Source organism: Anolis carolinensis, chromosome 2 (assembly GCF_035594765.1).
Source record: "Anolis carolinensis isolate JA03-04 chromosome 2, rAnoCar3.1.pri, whole genome shotgun sequence".
Classification (NCBI taxonomy): Eukaryota; Metazoa; Chordata; class Lepidosauria; order Squamata; family Dactyloidae; genus Anolis; species Anolis carolinensis.
This window is the reverse complement of record NC_085842.1, coordinates 290,019,469-290,033,569: the sequence shown is the minus strand read 5'-3', so window position 1 is coordinate 290,033,569 and position 14,101 is coordinate 290,019,469. Positions and strand designations below refer to the sequence as shown.

At 38.0% G+C, this 14,101-nt stretch overlaps 1 protein-coding gene across 1 annotated transcript in view; it reads right to left on the bottom strand.

The window, feature by feature from the left end:
- Positions 1-14,101, bottom strand: part of jmy (junction mediating and regulatory protein, p53 cofactor) — a 48,516-nt gene that overhangs the window by 8,282 nt on the left and 26,133 nt on the right. The window contains exons 7-11 of the mRNA XM_062972356.1: positions 13,236-13,423; positions 10,846-10,926; positions 8,759-8,854; positions 7,265-7,799; positions 4,882-5,190 (exon numbers count right to left, since the gene is read on the bottom strand). Of these exons, the coding sequence (XP_062828426.1) occupies positions 4,883-5,190; positions 7,265-7,799; positions 8,759-8,854; positions 10,846-10,926; positions 13,236-13,423 (1,208 nt within the window). The 3' untranslated portion in view covers position 4,882. The remainder of the gene's footprint in view (positions 1-4,881; positions 5,191-7,264; positions 7,800-8,758; positions 8,855-10,845; positions 10,927-13,235; positions 13,424-14,101) is intronic.

The following is a 14,101-nucleotide window of genomic DNA, read 5'->3' as shown; positions in this document are numbered from 1 at the left end:
ATTTATTGGTAAGAAGTGTAAACCACAACTAATATATTAAGATATGCTTTTTTTAAAATGCTGTAGCCACGTGTTAGTTCACACACACAGTATACTATTTCCAACACTGTTTATAATACTGTTCTCACCTCCCACTCACCCCACAATACATATTTCTAGCATGCCAAGTACTTCCTGGGTTTTTGTTTGAATTATGAAATAAATTATATATTGCACATAAAGAGAAAATAAACCAATAAAAATATTAGACAGGAGTGTAGAGTAACAAACATCAGAATAGTGACCAAGCAGAGCAGTTCAACAGGCTATCAGGCTTAGCATCAATACATGGCAGACTCAGGGAAATGCCAGGGGTCACAGACCCTTTCGCCAAATACAGTAGAGCCTCGCTTATCCAACGTAAACGGGCTGGCAGAACGTTGGATAAGCAAATATGTTGGATAATAAGGAGAGATTAAGGAAAAGCCTATTAAACATCAAATTAGGTTATGATTTTACAAATTAAGCACCAAAACATCATGTTATACAACAAATTTGGCAGAAAAAGTAGTTCAATACACAGTAATGCTATGTAGTAATTACTGTATTTACGAATTTAGCACCAAAATATTACGATGTATTGAAAACATTGACTATAAAAATGCGTTGGATAATCCAGAACGTTGGATAAGCGAGTGTTGGATAAGTGAGACTCTACTGTAATTCAACTGGCGGAGAAAACGGTGGGGCAGGTGGGGGAATAGTCTTAATTGGAAGGAATACGGACTCCTGCCTCATTGGTTTGACATTCTTGGGATAAAGCCAATTGCAGCCATCCTAAAAATGCCAACCCATAGAAATTTTGCTAGACATATGGCCTGGACTGGATCAACTGAACTCTTTGAACAAAACAAAACAAATTCTTGCCTTGAGGAGCACACTAGGCAACTATAACACATGGTCTGGGATCCCGGCAAATGCCTGAGTTCCAGGCACTGTTGAACTGAACACTTGTTTGCTGCTCTCCCCATTCATCACAGATCAAAACATTTGGAGTGAAAAAATGGAAAATTGGGGGTTAGATAAGAGAGTATGGTAGGGACATTAAAGAAATGCACTGAAGCTGTCCTGAGTGAGCTGTCTTTCTGAGGTGCTTCCTGAGGCCCTCACCGTTTGCTGTCCACACCAAAGACCCACAACGCAAGGCCCATTTACAAAAGTAGACCCATTATGTCCCACTGCCTAGGGCTCTGTAAAACCCTGGGTCAACCCTGCAGACCAGTGTTGTATGACAGCTATGGCCTAGTTATGAAACAAAGAAAATGAGCAGAAGTGAAAGACAACAGCTTAGGCTCTTTTTAGATGACCTCAGCATGATAAGCTTTTGACATTCCCAGTCAAATGCTTGGCTTTATGCATCCTAAGGATCCCTCTTCCTCCTCTGCTTCCAACAGGAGAACATCGTTGTAAGAATGTCAATATTTTGCATTTGGAGGGGACACAGATCAATGGCAGAAGACCTGTTTTGCATGTAGGTTCCCTATCACATCTGTTTAATTGGTATCCACTAAGTAAGGCTCACAACTTCTGACCCTGAAGGGCTCAGGATGATCAAAGTACACAATCCTAGGGAAGGTGGAGAAGTTATTTAAGTCAACATAAAGCAGCTTCATACACAGCGCAATAAAATCTTTTAACAAGAATTGTACGTCTATCTTTCATTTCTGGATTTTCTACTTTTTTCACATCAGGTTGACTTACACAGTAAATCAGTAATTTCACCCTCTGAATAGCTACAACATAAAATTGATTTTCTCTTTACTGAAAAAGTTGCCTTGGGAAGTGACCTTCCTTCTGATTAAATTTATCTGCAATTAGTTACTGGCATGCCAATTCATATATTAATTCTGTTATGGTTGAGCCTTATGGCTCCGATACTGGGAGACGTGGTCGTAAGACTCCTCGGGAGTCAGATACTCTCGAGAAGCGAGAAAGGAAGCGGCTGCGGGACTTATTTGCAGAACCATCTGACGAGGACTCCTTTGAGGGTTTTACTGAGAGAATGGAGGAAGAGATGGTTAGCTCAGAGGAGGATGACATGGAATGGACTCGTGTGAGGGAGGATTTGGGTGCCACTGGCAATGATAGTATGGAAGGCGATTGGGGACCTTCAGGATTAGACCCGTGGACAAGCTGGAGGGATGGAACGGGATCCACAGCTGGGGATGCTGTGGGGCGTAGTCAAAGGTGTTTCAGTTCTGATGAGGAAAGTGATGAGGAGACGCCCGGAATTAGGGGAACAGCTGATAGCGATGAGGAGCTGTAAACTGGCATAAAAAGGGGTTTGGAAGCAATGGCTAATTGCGTTGGGCAAGGTAATCTGGACAAACGCTTGGGCTCTGTGTGGGAAGTTCCTGAAGACGGGTGTGATTCGTTTGCTGACTACGTAAGTTACCAAGGACACTGGGCATAGACGGCGGGAGGAATTGTGTGGGCTTTTGTTGTGCAACCTGTGCTTAATCTTAATAGCTTGGACCTCCGTCGTCTTCTTGACGAACGCCATCTGTTTACTCTGGACTGACTGACTGACTGACTGACTACGGCCTCGGACTCTCCTTCCTGTGATTATCGTTGGAACTGGTGAACTACAAACGTCTATACCTGCCTTACGACCTTCGGACCGGATTGGAACTTCGCTGACTGCTTCTGCCCTTGTCTGCTGCGTTTGTATCTGGAAATTGCTTGCTGCGTGGAGGAGTAACCTCTTAGTTACTCAAACATAGCTTTTGGCAGCAGAGAAGTATCTGCTGCCAATTATTTGCATTTCTTTGAACCTTTTGTTCACCAGCTTTGTTTGTTTAAGTCCCAGGCTGAAGTAAGCTTTTTTGGTTTAACCCGGATTAAACTCCGGTTTAATCCGGTTTATCTTTTGAACGTTTTTCTTGTGTCTTTTTACTTTTAAGGCCAATGTTTGCCTAGCCCTTGTCTTTTACGGGCATTTTTGGTTCTGTTACTCCAATAAACTTTGCTATATCTTGTGGCGTTCTGTCCATGACAAATTCAGTGGGGCCATCTCTGTCAAATTGATAACAACCATGTTGAGAAGAAATCTTACATTCTATTAATGAAACATATGTTTAAACCTGTAGTCCCAGAGATCAGATTAAAACTTTCATGCAATGTTTGACTGTGACTCAATCTCTATATGAGCATGATATTTCTCTCTCTCTCTCTCTCTCTCTCTCTTGTTTTGTTTTTTGTTTTTGTTTTGCTGAAACAAACTATTGAGATCTACTGGCAAATATTTCACTTTCCAGAACAGCTCCCAGTGTATTCAAAATGCATTGGCAACTAAGGACACATATCATAAACGGAAAAGAGCTGTACAAGTATATAGTCCAGAATATGTTGAACATTAAAAATTGCCTAGGATGTTTGTGAAGAATCACACATGCACAAAATAACATATTGTACATACTCATCTGTATGTTCATTTCTAAGTCAAAGGCAATTTTGGGGGCAAAAAATTATCTATTTTAATGGGACTCATTGATGTTGCGGGTCATTCCACAGATATTAATAATTGTTATTCTTATTATTTCTTACCCGCCTCTTCTCACAGCTTGGGGTAGGTTACAACATTGCTAAAACACATAATCAAAAAGGGAAAACATCAATGCTGCTCTAGGAACCAGCTGCTACCATTTCCCCACCCAGGCTTTCAGAAATGTTAGAAGTTGCACGCAGCAGAGGAGAGCACAAGGGGTCTATCCTTTTTTTAGGTTCTCTCGGTATGGAATAAGTTAGAATAGTAGTGTTGGAAAAGACTTCATGGGCCATCCAGTCCAACCCCCTGCAAAAAAGCAGGAAATTGCATTCAAATCACCCCCGATAGATGGCCATCCAGGCTCTGCTTAAAAGCCTCCAAAGAAGGAGCCTCCACCACAGTCCAGGGGAGAGAGTTCCACTGCCGAACAGCTCTCACAGTGAAGAAGTTCTTCTTGATGTTCAGGTGAAATCTCCTTTCCTATAGTTTGAAGCCATTATTCCGTGTCCTAGTCTCCAAGGCAGCAGAAAACAAGCTTGCTCCCTCCTCCCTATGACTTCCCCTCACATATTTGTACATGGCTATCATGTCTCCTCTCAGAAAGTTCTCATCTTTCACCACTCTACTCAGAGAAGAGCGTGGACACACAGGCACACACACACACACACACACACACACACGTTAAGTTACTCACATTGACTCATGGATAAGTTGACCCAGGGTTTTTGGGCTGATTTTTTTGACATTCCAAAATATCACCCAACTACACGGCATTTTAGAATTGGGGAATAACAATCTCTAGACAGAGTTTGAGAATAATATACTACTTACACATTATATTAACTACAAAGCATTACTTCGAGATGTAATGACAGTCTTTTTGATGATGCGTTCCCCTTGCACAACAAATCACATTACTTATACTCTTTACTGGGTGTGGGGAAATATGGGACTTTAGAGGTCCCATCCCCCGCTCTCACACACATTTTAGGCCATTTCTATGTTTTTAGATGGGGTGTTGAAAGGAATAGAAAAGCAACAAGATGTAACCAGTGGCATAGTGAAGAGAAAATATTACCCTCCCCCAATGTTCAACACCCCCTTCTCCTTGTTGCTGCTCAGTAGTTGTTTGTCTCAACAGAATTATAATTTTGAATATATATGAATGTTGTAGGTCCTAAGCTATTATTAATAGTAGTAGTAATAGTATTTATACTCTGCTTTTTCCTCTCTTCAATGGAGACTCGAAGCTACATATTCATAATTCTCGTTGCTAACAGGGAGGACAGGGAAGAGGGCAAAACTGTATTACTAAAACAGCTATAAAATATATAAGCAAAGTAGAAATATTTGACCTTAATTTTCCCAGTCTGTGCAAGGCAGATTCTCCTCCTCATCTTCAGACTCTGGTGATGCCTCTTTAATTCTCCGTAGAGCTTCGTGGATGCTGCGGGTCAAAGGGTCATCATCAGGCAAAATTGTGAACGACTCCCTCATAATGTCCTTTTGCACCTTCTTCAGCTTCACACCTTTTCGTATCTGTGCCAAGATGTTGTTGCTGTCATCTTCATCCGGGAAAGGAGGGAGGTTTCTCTGTTCAACTTTCCTCAAATGGAAGCTACCTCGTTTCAAGGAGGCCAATACCTCATCCATTGGGGAACTTACTGCAATAAAGCAGAGCATTCATTAACCATATTTATCATATTGTAATTCACAACTGTCCACATTCTGTGTTATTGGATTTAATAGAACATGCACTCAAAAGAGAAAACACATTTTAGAATTACTATTGCTATTTCTTTGTTTTTGCTTTCAAATTATTAACATTGTTGAAACAAACTAAATAAATCAGTTATAAATTATTATCAAATATAAACAACTTCATTTGTAGTATATCAACATCAAATACCACTAGAACTTACAGCACGTAGACTTTTTGGGCAACTTTTCCTCTAGGAAATGTAATGACATAAACAATGTATTATAAAACTTCATTTTTCAATTGTGAAAATACTGGTAACAACTCTACAATATACTTCAAAGAGTACAACATTCAAGACCAAGTGAAGAAGACCCACATCACATATGTTCTGTGGATGTTAAGCCCTCATCTATTTTCTTTACATCTGACAAACTGTCCAATTATAAGTAACCTGGGCAATTTTTCTATGCTAAGCCAATAATGCTAGAAATAAAAGAGTCTTCTTAGTATTATCTGATTACACTGACCCGCAAAATTAAGAATCAAAAACCTTTTAAAAATGTATACTGGTGTTTTAGGAATGTTACATTCTAAATCCAAAATGATTTCAGATTTGTTTCATCATGTCAGTTTTTTTCCCAACTTGCTTTGACACTTTTATATTGTGTAATATGTCACTAGTAGATAAGATTTCTTTGGGAAGTAAAGACTAAAAAGTAAAAAAAGGGTTAAAGTATTTTAATTGACTTAAAAGGCATTTAAATTTATTGATATGAAACATAAAATTCCTTCAAAAGCATTAAATGAAATTGCACTGGAACACCCATGTTCACACTTAATCAAAATAGAGTAACAACTGAATTGATAAAAATAGTGAATTTGTGAAAGACCTATGTGTGGTATGTTATTTTTATTATATTTTTGAATTCAGAAGCCAAAATGTTTTAATAACAACAACAGTAATGAAAAAATTCATAGCAGGCATGTGTTATTACATGTAAATTAGAAAGCCAATCAACTCTTTCCACATCCATCTCCTTTTATAATCCAGGAAAATTACAATATTATAGGCTCTTACTGAACCCCTTTTAAATCACAGTCATTTCTTCATGCAGGAGTGGGGCTAGGATGTGCCCCTTTTAGTATACATTTCAACAAATTTACACTTTCCATTCAAAGCTACAAATCACCAAACCCATTATTTTCTACTGTCAAGAGGGTTGAAATCCAGTTCTTAAAAGCTCAGTGCTAAAAGCAAATGAAATATTTCTGGGGACTATATTAACTATGCAAATTGGCACAAAATTATTTTCTATAGATTATTCTTCTGATAATCATGGAATGTAGCAAATATATATGCAAGGTTATAACACCAACACTTCATACAAGATTTATGAACTGAATAATTCTATGCCACCTTCCAAACTGTTCATGAGGGCATACAAACTGATAATAAAGGAACAAATAATACTAACACTAATAACAATAAAATTCTCAAGGTGGTCTTTATTGCTATTAATTGGGTTCCAAAGATATACTTTTTGTTTGACTTTTTCTCTTCATTAAACAAAAGACATTTGGGTCATAATCACAAAATGTTTTTCAAAAATCCATTGGTTCCGGACACACAACTATGGATTGAGGGCTTCAAATAAGTTTGAAGCTAGAATAATTTTACATTAGAAATATCTACGAACAACATTTAGCTAGAGGGCTCAACCTAGTGCTGTTATCTTGGAAGATATTTGTCATATATGTCCAAAGTAGTAAAGGTTTAGGAAACAGGAAGCCAACAGAGAAGATGGGGGAGGGGGGGAGCAATTGTACTACTGTATTACATTTAACTGTGAACAAAGCATGTAATGGGTTGCTGTGAGTGTTCCGGGCTGTAGGGCCATGTTCCAGAAGCATTTTCTCCTGACGTTTCACCTGCATCTATGGCAGGCATCCTCAGAGGAGGTGAGGTATGTTGGAAACTATGCAAGTGGGGTTTACATATCAAGAATCAAAGTAATCCAACAAAAATGAAAAATTACCTCTCCTCCTCTGCATCCCTTCTAGATCACCAGTCTTCTTCAGTTTTTTCTTGGCACTGACCAACTGGCTGCTATCAAAGAAATGAGCTGACGGTGCAATAGTGTTCAGTAGTGATGGCTTCTCCATGCTGTCCTGTTTGATGGGGCTTGTGCTTTTGTCGGCACACTGAGTTGATTCCTCCTTGATGGGCAAAGGTGGGGGAGGTGGGGGCGGGAGCGGAGGAGGAAGGGGAGCCTCCTGGACTGTATCAGGCTGAATATTATTACTGACGGGCATTGGAAGAGAAGTCGTTTGAGAAAATTCCGAGGTAAGACCACAGGGAGGTAAAAAGGTATCTTCAAGTTGTCCTAAACTCCTAGGCTCCTGGGTTAGCAAAGGCTGGATCAGTTTCTCTTCCCCCAAATTTTCAGTCTGCATAGTTACTGGTGAAGACAGGGATTGATCTGCACATGGAGTTGAACAAGCTGTACTTTTTTTTCTTGCATGGGCCAGGCGAAGCCTGGTTGATTTGAGTATTACCTGTCCAGGGTAGCGCTTAGGAAGAGAATAAATGGGTACAAAATTATATGATAGCTAATACTTTGTGACAAAAAATGTGCTTTTAATACTTTGTTTCAATTGACCCATTAATAATACCAGAAAATCTGTCTGAGAAGACGGAAGTAAACCTACTAAACAACACAGGAAATATTTCTTCTGGATTGTTGTATGTTTTCCGAGGTGTATGGCCATGTTCCAGAAGTATGAAAACATACAACAACCCTGTGATCCCGGCCATGAAAGCCTTCGACAACACAGTATTTCTTCTCATACCAATTATACAACTAATATTTCTGAAACTTTAAAATAATCTATTTTTAATGCTCCCAATTAGAAGATATTACATAAGTTCTCATGAAACTTTATTAGATGTGTGGAAAGGAAACCTGTACTTTCTATGTTTGTACATTTAAAGTAATGTATATCATCACTTAACACACTATATACATCTATATGGTCCATTAATCATGTCTAAAAGATTAACAGGAGAAATGGTTAATCAACCCTATTCAACCCTATAAAATTGTTAAAATGACTTTGTTTTAAGAAACAATAGATTAAATATGATTTTAGTCCAATTTGTATCCATTAAAACACAAATTCCATTGGCTTCAATGGCTCTACTCTAATTATAGCTAAAATTGGATTTATCTCTGTGAGAGCTAGAAGCATTCTTTCTTTCATATAAAGCAGAGATTTTTTAATCTCAGCAATGCATGTTCTTGCTATATGTTATGTAGCAAGAGCATGCATCTGCCATTGCAGTATAACTGTCATATCAATGAATTAGATATTCACAGTTTCACAGGGGAAGGGTGGTGGGTCTTGAAACAGATCCCACACAGATGCTGTATGTGTGTGGACAATAAGGTGCTACAGCTAATTCGGGGTTGCGAAAAAGTGGAGTTAGTGGAAAGCAAAATTAAGATGCATAATTAGAAGCACCAACTTACCTGTTTAAATGTCCGAAGTCTGTCCAGTGTTTTCTGCCGTTCCTGACTAACCCATGAGCTTTTACGTTCTTCCTCAGCTTGCAATCGCTCCCTCTTCTGAGAATTAAATGAAAAGGGGAAATACAAATTTCCATTTAAGAGAAAGGAATCTGGATGGAAAATTCATTCCCTACTTAATGCCCCTACCTCACTGGCTCTCAAGTCAGGATTGCATCTTGCCCCTTACAATCTCAAGTGGCCAAGATTATTGGTAATTGTCAAAACACCAAAAGAAAACGGCAAGAATTAAGGGCTCCTGGTGGAGGCCTGCTTCCATATCTAGTACTTGAAAAAAGGTTTTCAGAATAAAGCTTAAGTTATTATTAGTTACAACTGTAGTAGAGCCACTAAATCAATATTTATTTATATGTTTACTCACTATTCAAGACTGTTTTAAGTGGGACTTGCTCTAGTTAAGAAGAACCTAACAGTCCTAATAAGATTCCTGCCAACAACTTCCAATACCTCTCAACCAAGATGGCTATTGGAAAAGGGCTTCTTAGAATTGCAGTCCACAAAAACCAAAGTTTTTGCACATTTAGCAGTACCTCTTGCTCAACAGAAAAACGACAAGATAAAAAGATCTAACTGACAAAGATGCAGACAGTAAGAATTACAGGCAGCATATAATGGGTTAAAAAGGGGTTAAGATTATATTTTGGTAGCAAGGGGAAATGACCAAAAATGAAATAGGCAATAAATACAAGATGTGGGGTGTTACATGGAATAACATGCTTATAAGCAGGCATTTATGCCACGAATGAGCGTGTGTGAGTATGAATACCAACTATACCTGGTTATTACTCATTAGGGCTTTAGGCAATATCTTTCCTCCCAACTTTGTCCTCCTATGACCATTGTTAAAACTAAATTTGTCATTTTTTTTACAAATATTCACAAGTACTGCATTTCTATTATTATTTGCAAACACCTGCTTATTTATTTATTTACAACATTTTTACCCTGCCTTTCTAACCCAAGGGGACTCAAGGCGGCTTACATGAATTGGCAAAATTCAATGCCCAAAACAGTGCACTAAAACAAACAGTTTATACAGATCAAAATAACAATACAGAATAAAAACATATAATACAAAATTTAAAAACATGTATATATTTGAGTCCATTCATCCAATATCCTTATGCGTAAATCTTAGTCCAGACCATGTCAGTCATTATACTTATTCATCAAATTCATGGCCATAAATGACTGTCTATATTTATAAGCACTTGATTCCATACATCTGATGAAGTAGACTCCATCTACGAAAGCTTGAATAGTGATTAAACATATAAATAAATATTGATTTAGTGGCTCTAATACAGTTGTAACTAATCATAATTTAAGGAAACTTCTTTGTTCCAGTTAATCTCAAAGATACTATAAACATTCTTCAGCTATGTCAATGAAAGACAACTATTGCTTGCATGTTTAGATTTATCCATTTTATTCCAATAAATGATTATGGTTGATGTGTATATTCTAGTCAGTTAGGGCGGGAAACAGCTGTTTTATATTTAAAGGTAAAGGTTTCCCCTGACGTTAAGTCCAGTCATGTCTGACTCTGGGGGTTGGTGCTCATCTTCATTTCTAAGCCGAAGAGCCGGCGTTGTCCGTAGACACCTCCAAGGTCCTGTGGCCGGCATGACTTCATGGAGCGCCGTTACCTTCCCGCCGGAGCAGTACCTATTGATCTACTCACATTGGCATGTTTTCAAACTGCTAAGTTGGCAGGAGCTGGAGCTAACAGCGGCTGCTCATGCCACTCCTGGGGTTTGAACCTGGGACCTTTCGGTCTCCAGCTCAGTGCTTTAATGCACTTCGCCACTGGGGCTCCTGTTTTATATTTACTATGAGTTAAATAATGTGGACCATAGTATTATACATGTTACTTGCTTAAAATGAAACATGAGAATGAGAAACAAATATCCATTATTGATCATTTAATGTGCTATAATTATGCTTCTCGGGAATTATTTTTAATTTTCAAAAAAATTTCATCTGGCATAATAAAGCATCAATTTAGCTTTAAGAAAGACCAAACTCACAAACATAGCAGTATGCTGCGACTCTTCCTCAGTCTGAAAGTGCTGCAGGAATTTTTCACTGTTTTTTGCAATGCAGATTTCCTGTGGAAACACAATTTATTTTAAAGCTATTTTCACTATTTCGGATGAAGGGCCAAATGAAGGCAGGAAAAAATGATGTTTCCTGCTAGCAGGTGACACCAATGTTGTTGAAGCTCCCAATACACCAACAGTAAGTTCCAGCATCACAGAAGCCTCGCTAATGTGTACATAATATGAGGTTTTAACCAGGTTCCCAAAAGTATCAGTTTCTTAAAGCTTGCCTCTTCTAAAATATGCCATAAGAAACATTAATGGGGTGGCTACCAATAGAAACAGTGCAAATAATCCCAGATGTGCATATTATGCATCATCCCTGGTGATATAGCTGTACTATACAAGGAGAGCTGAAGAGCCACTGTATTCAATACCAATGTGTGCATAAGGCACTGGTTGAATTCTGGATGCATTATATATGTGTTATCATTAATCCCAGAAGTATGTAAATCTAAATATATTCCACAATGTGTTTCATTGTATTTATTACGGTTGTGTTAATTTGTATTGTTACAATTATGGGAAATGTCTGCGTATGCCAAAAGCAAAGCTTCTGTATTCTGAGAATCCTCTTCTTTGCAGCAGCAGATTCTCTTTTTCTTTATCAGCTTCATTAATAAAAATTGTTAGGTCCACACAAACCAAGAATGCTGCTTTGTAACCAGTAGATGGTAGCACTATGATAACAATAAAAACTTTTTTTCAAAGTGATACCATATCAAGCTGATTTCAAGACAGTGCTAGGAAGGTAATGCAACACACTGGTAGAGGGGACTGATCTAACATCACTGGGGAAGGAGATCCATAACCAGTTGCGCCTGCAAAGGAGGGGGAACCGAGGGAAGGGTCTCCCCAGCAGATCTTAACACTTGAGCTGGTTCATAGGAAGACATACGTTCAGACAGGTAAGCTGGGCCAGAACCATTTAAGGCTTTATAGGCTAAAGCCAGTACTCTGAATTGTGCTCAGTAGCAAACTGGCAGCCAGTGGAGCTGACGTAACAGGGGAATTGTATGCTCCCTATACGCCGCTCCAGTAAGTAATTTGGCTGTTGCTCGTTGGGCTACTTGAAGCTTCCTAACAGTCTTCAAAGGCAGCACCATGTACAACACATTGCAGTAGTCTATTTGCGATGTAACAAGAGCATCAAACTACCATAGCAAGTTACAAGCAACTATTCACTTGCAGTCAGGTCCTTTCCCAAATTACATATATTACTTTATGACATTTTGTATGCAACTTAAGTAGGGGTAACTTCCATCCCTTCATAGTAACATCAGCAGGGAAAGAATATCACACAATTCAAGTACTGGCTCATTCTTTGCCCCTTGTTCTGTTGTAGGTATTCAGATGAATGGGTCTTTGTAACAGAGACCACTTAGTTTGCAAAATCCAAATTTTTAAAGCAAGCAAAAAGTAGCTGTTCTAGTTATATTGTAGAAAGAGGAAAGTTACATTGTAAACTGAATGATAAATGATTGTTCAGGGGCTACTTGGATACTACACGCAAGGCAAATACAAAGCATATCTAATTATAGGAAAACAGATGTCAAGTACTATATGATCAAATTCTTAGGCTACAATATGATTCAGAAATATTGTAGTTGCACATAGGAGCAGGACATGTGCCCACCAGGTATTATAGCATCAAAAATCTGTTTGATCATGCTAATCCGCTCTGGCCTGGATGAAGTATACGCTCCACCTTCATTGCTACACACTTTCAAACACAGGGGTAAAAAAGAAGGGCAATAAATATATGGCCATTTCTTTTCTGTGCTATGTCTATACTGTTCATGCTGAATTTGATCTGGGCATATACCTGTAAACCTAAATCTAAAAGTATTCAGCTGCAGGTGAGATCTTAACTTCACAAAGGAGCTTCTTATTAACTGGAAATGTAATGTTTACTTCCCTTTAACCTTTATATTGGACTTCTTTGGGAAAGGAACTTGTTAAAAATGTATCCCCAACTATATCGTATCATATTTGAAAAAAGGAAATAAATTAATTAAACTTCATAGCCCAATCAGATAAAGCTAGTCCTCCATATTCACAGATTTTGCATCTACTGATTCAACCAACCCCCCCCCCTCCCCACACACACACACACAACTTGAATATAATATATATTTTAAAAACTGAAAGTAAACCTTGATTTTAACTTTTAGTAGAAAGGGCACTATTTTACTACACCACTGTATATAATGGGATTTCAGCATCCATGGATTTTGTTATTCATGTGAAGATCCTGTAACCAAACAATGACCTCTTTGTTAAGAAGTCAGTGAATGAATGTATACTTCTTGTTTTACCTTTTTATTTCTGAGGTAGGCCTTCTTGGCTGAAATGCGCCCACGTCTTGCTTCTAGTTGCCGGACCTTCTGTTGCAATTTCTGTAACTCTTCTCTTTGCAAGTGTATAGATGCTGCCATATCTTCTTTTTCAAGCATGGCTTCCATACTTTCGTAAGTATCATAATATACTACTTCATCTCTTTTTTCTGTTTGAGACCACCAAAAAAGGTTAAAAACAGTTACACTCAAACATCACTATGTAAATTAACCTTCAATTGTGCTAAACAAGATGACATCCAAGAAAACTGTTCAATATTATAGGAACAGCAATCACAGCACTAGAAGTGGTTTAAATCTTACCTTACACTGACCCTGCCCTGAAAAAATAACAACCACACACTAATGTCTTACAAGGTCTCAACTGTAATCTGACCAGAGCAAAAAACAAGAGCATCTAAGGTAAATTACTCCAGAATTTACCTCCAAGCTAATGCTAGTTCTTTTTTGTCCATTCAAATATGAAGACCGGAAAAATCTATTGAATTTTGAGTGCAGAAACTAAATCAGTTGAGTATAAACAAAGTATGTCTATCTTAGTTTTATTATAAAATCCATCCAATAATCTAATAATCTTATTGTTGATATCTCTAATACTTCAGAAGAAGATAAAAGAATGCAAAAGTAAAAAAAATAAGGCTGCAATCCTTCATACAGCTAGAGATAAACCAGGCTAAAGCAGTATGAGTCTCTTACGAGTAAATATCTTAAGAACTGCAGTATACAACTGATTCTAGAACTAAAGAAAGAAATTTTCAGATTGAAAAAATATTATGGGTTACTGACAATAATCTGTAACATAGCAGCCTACAGCAATTTGTTCAATT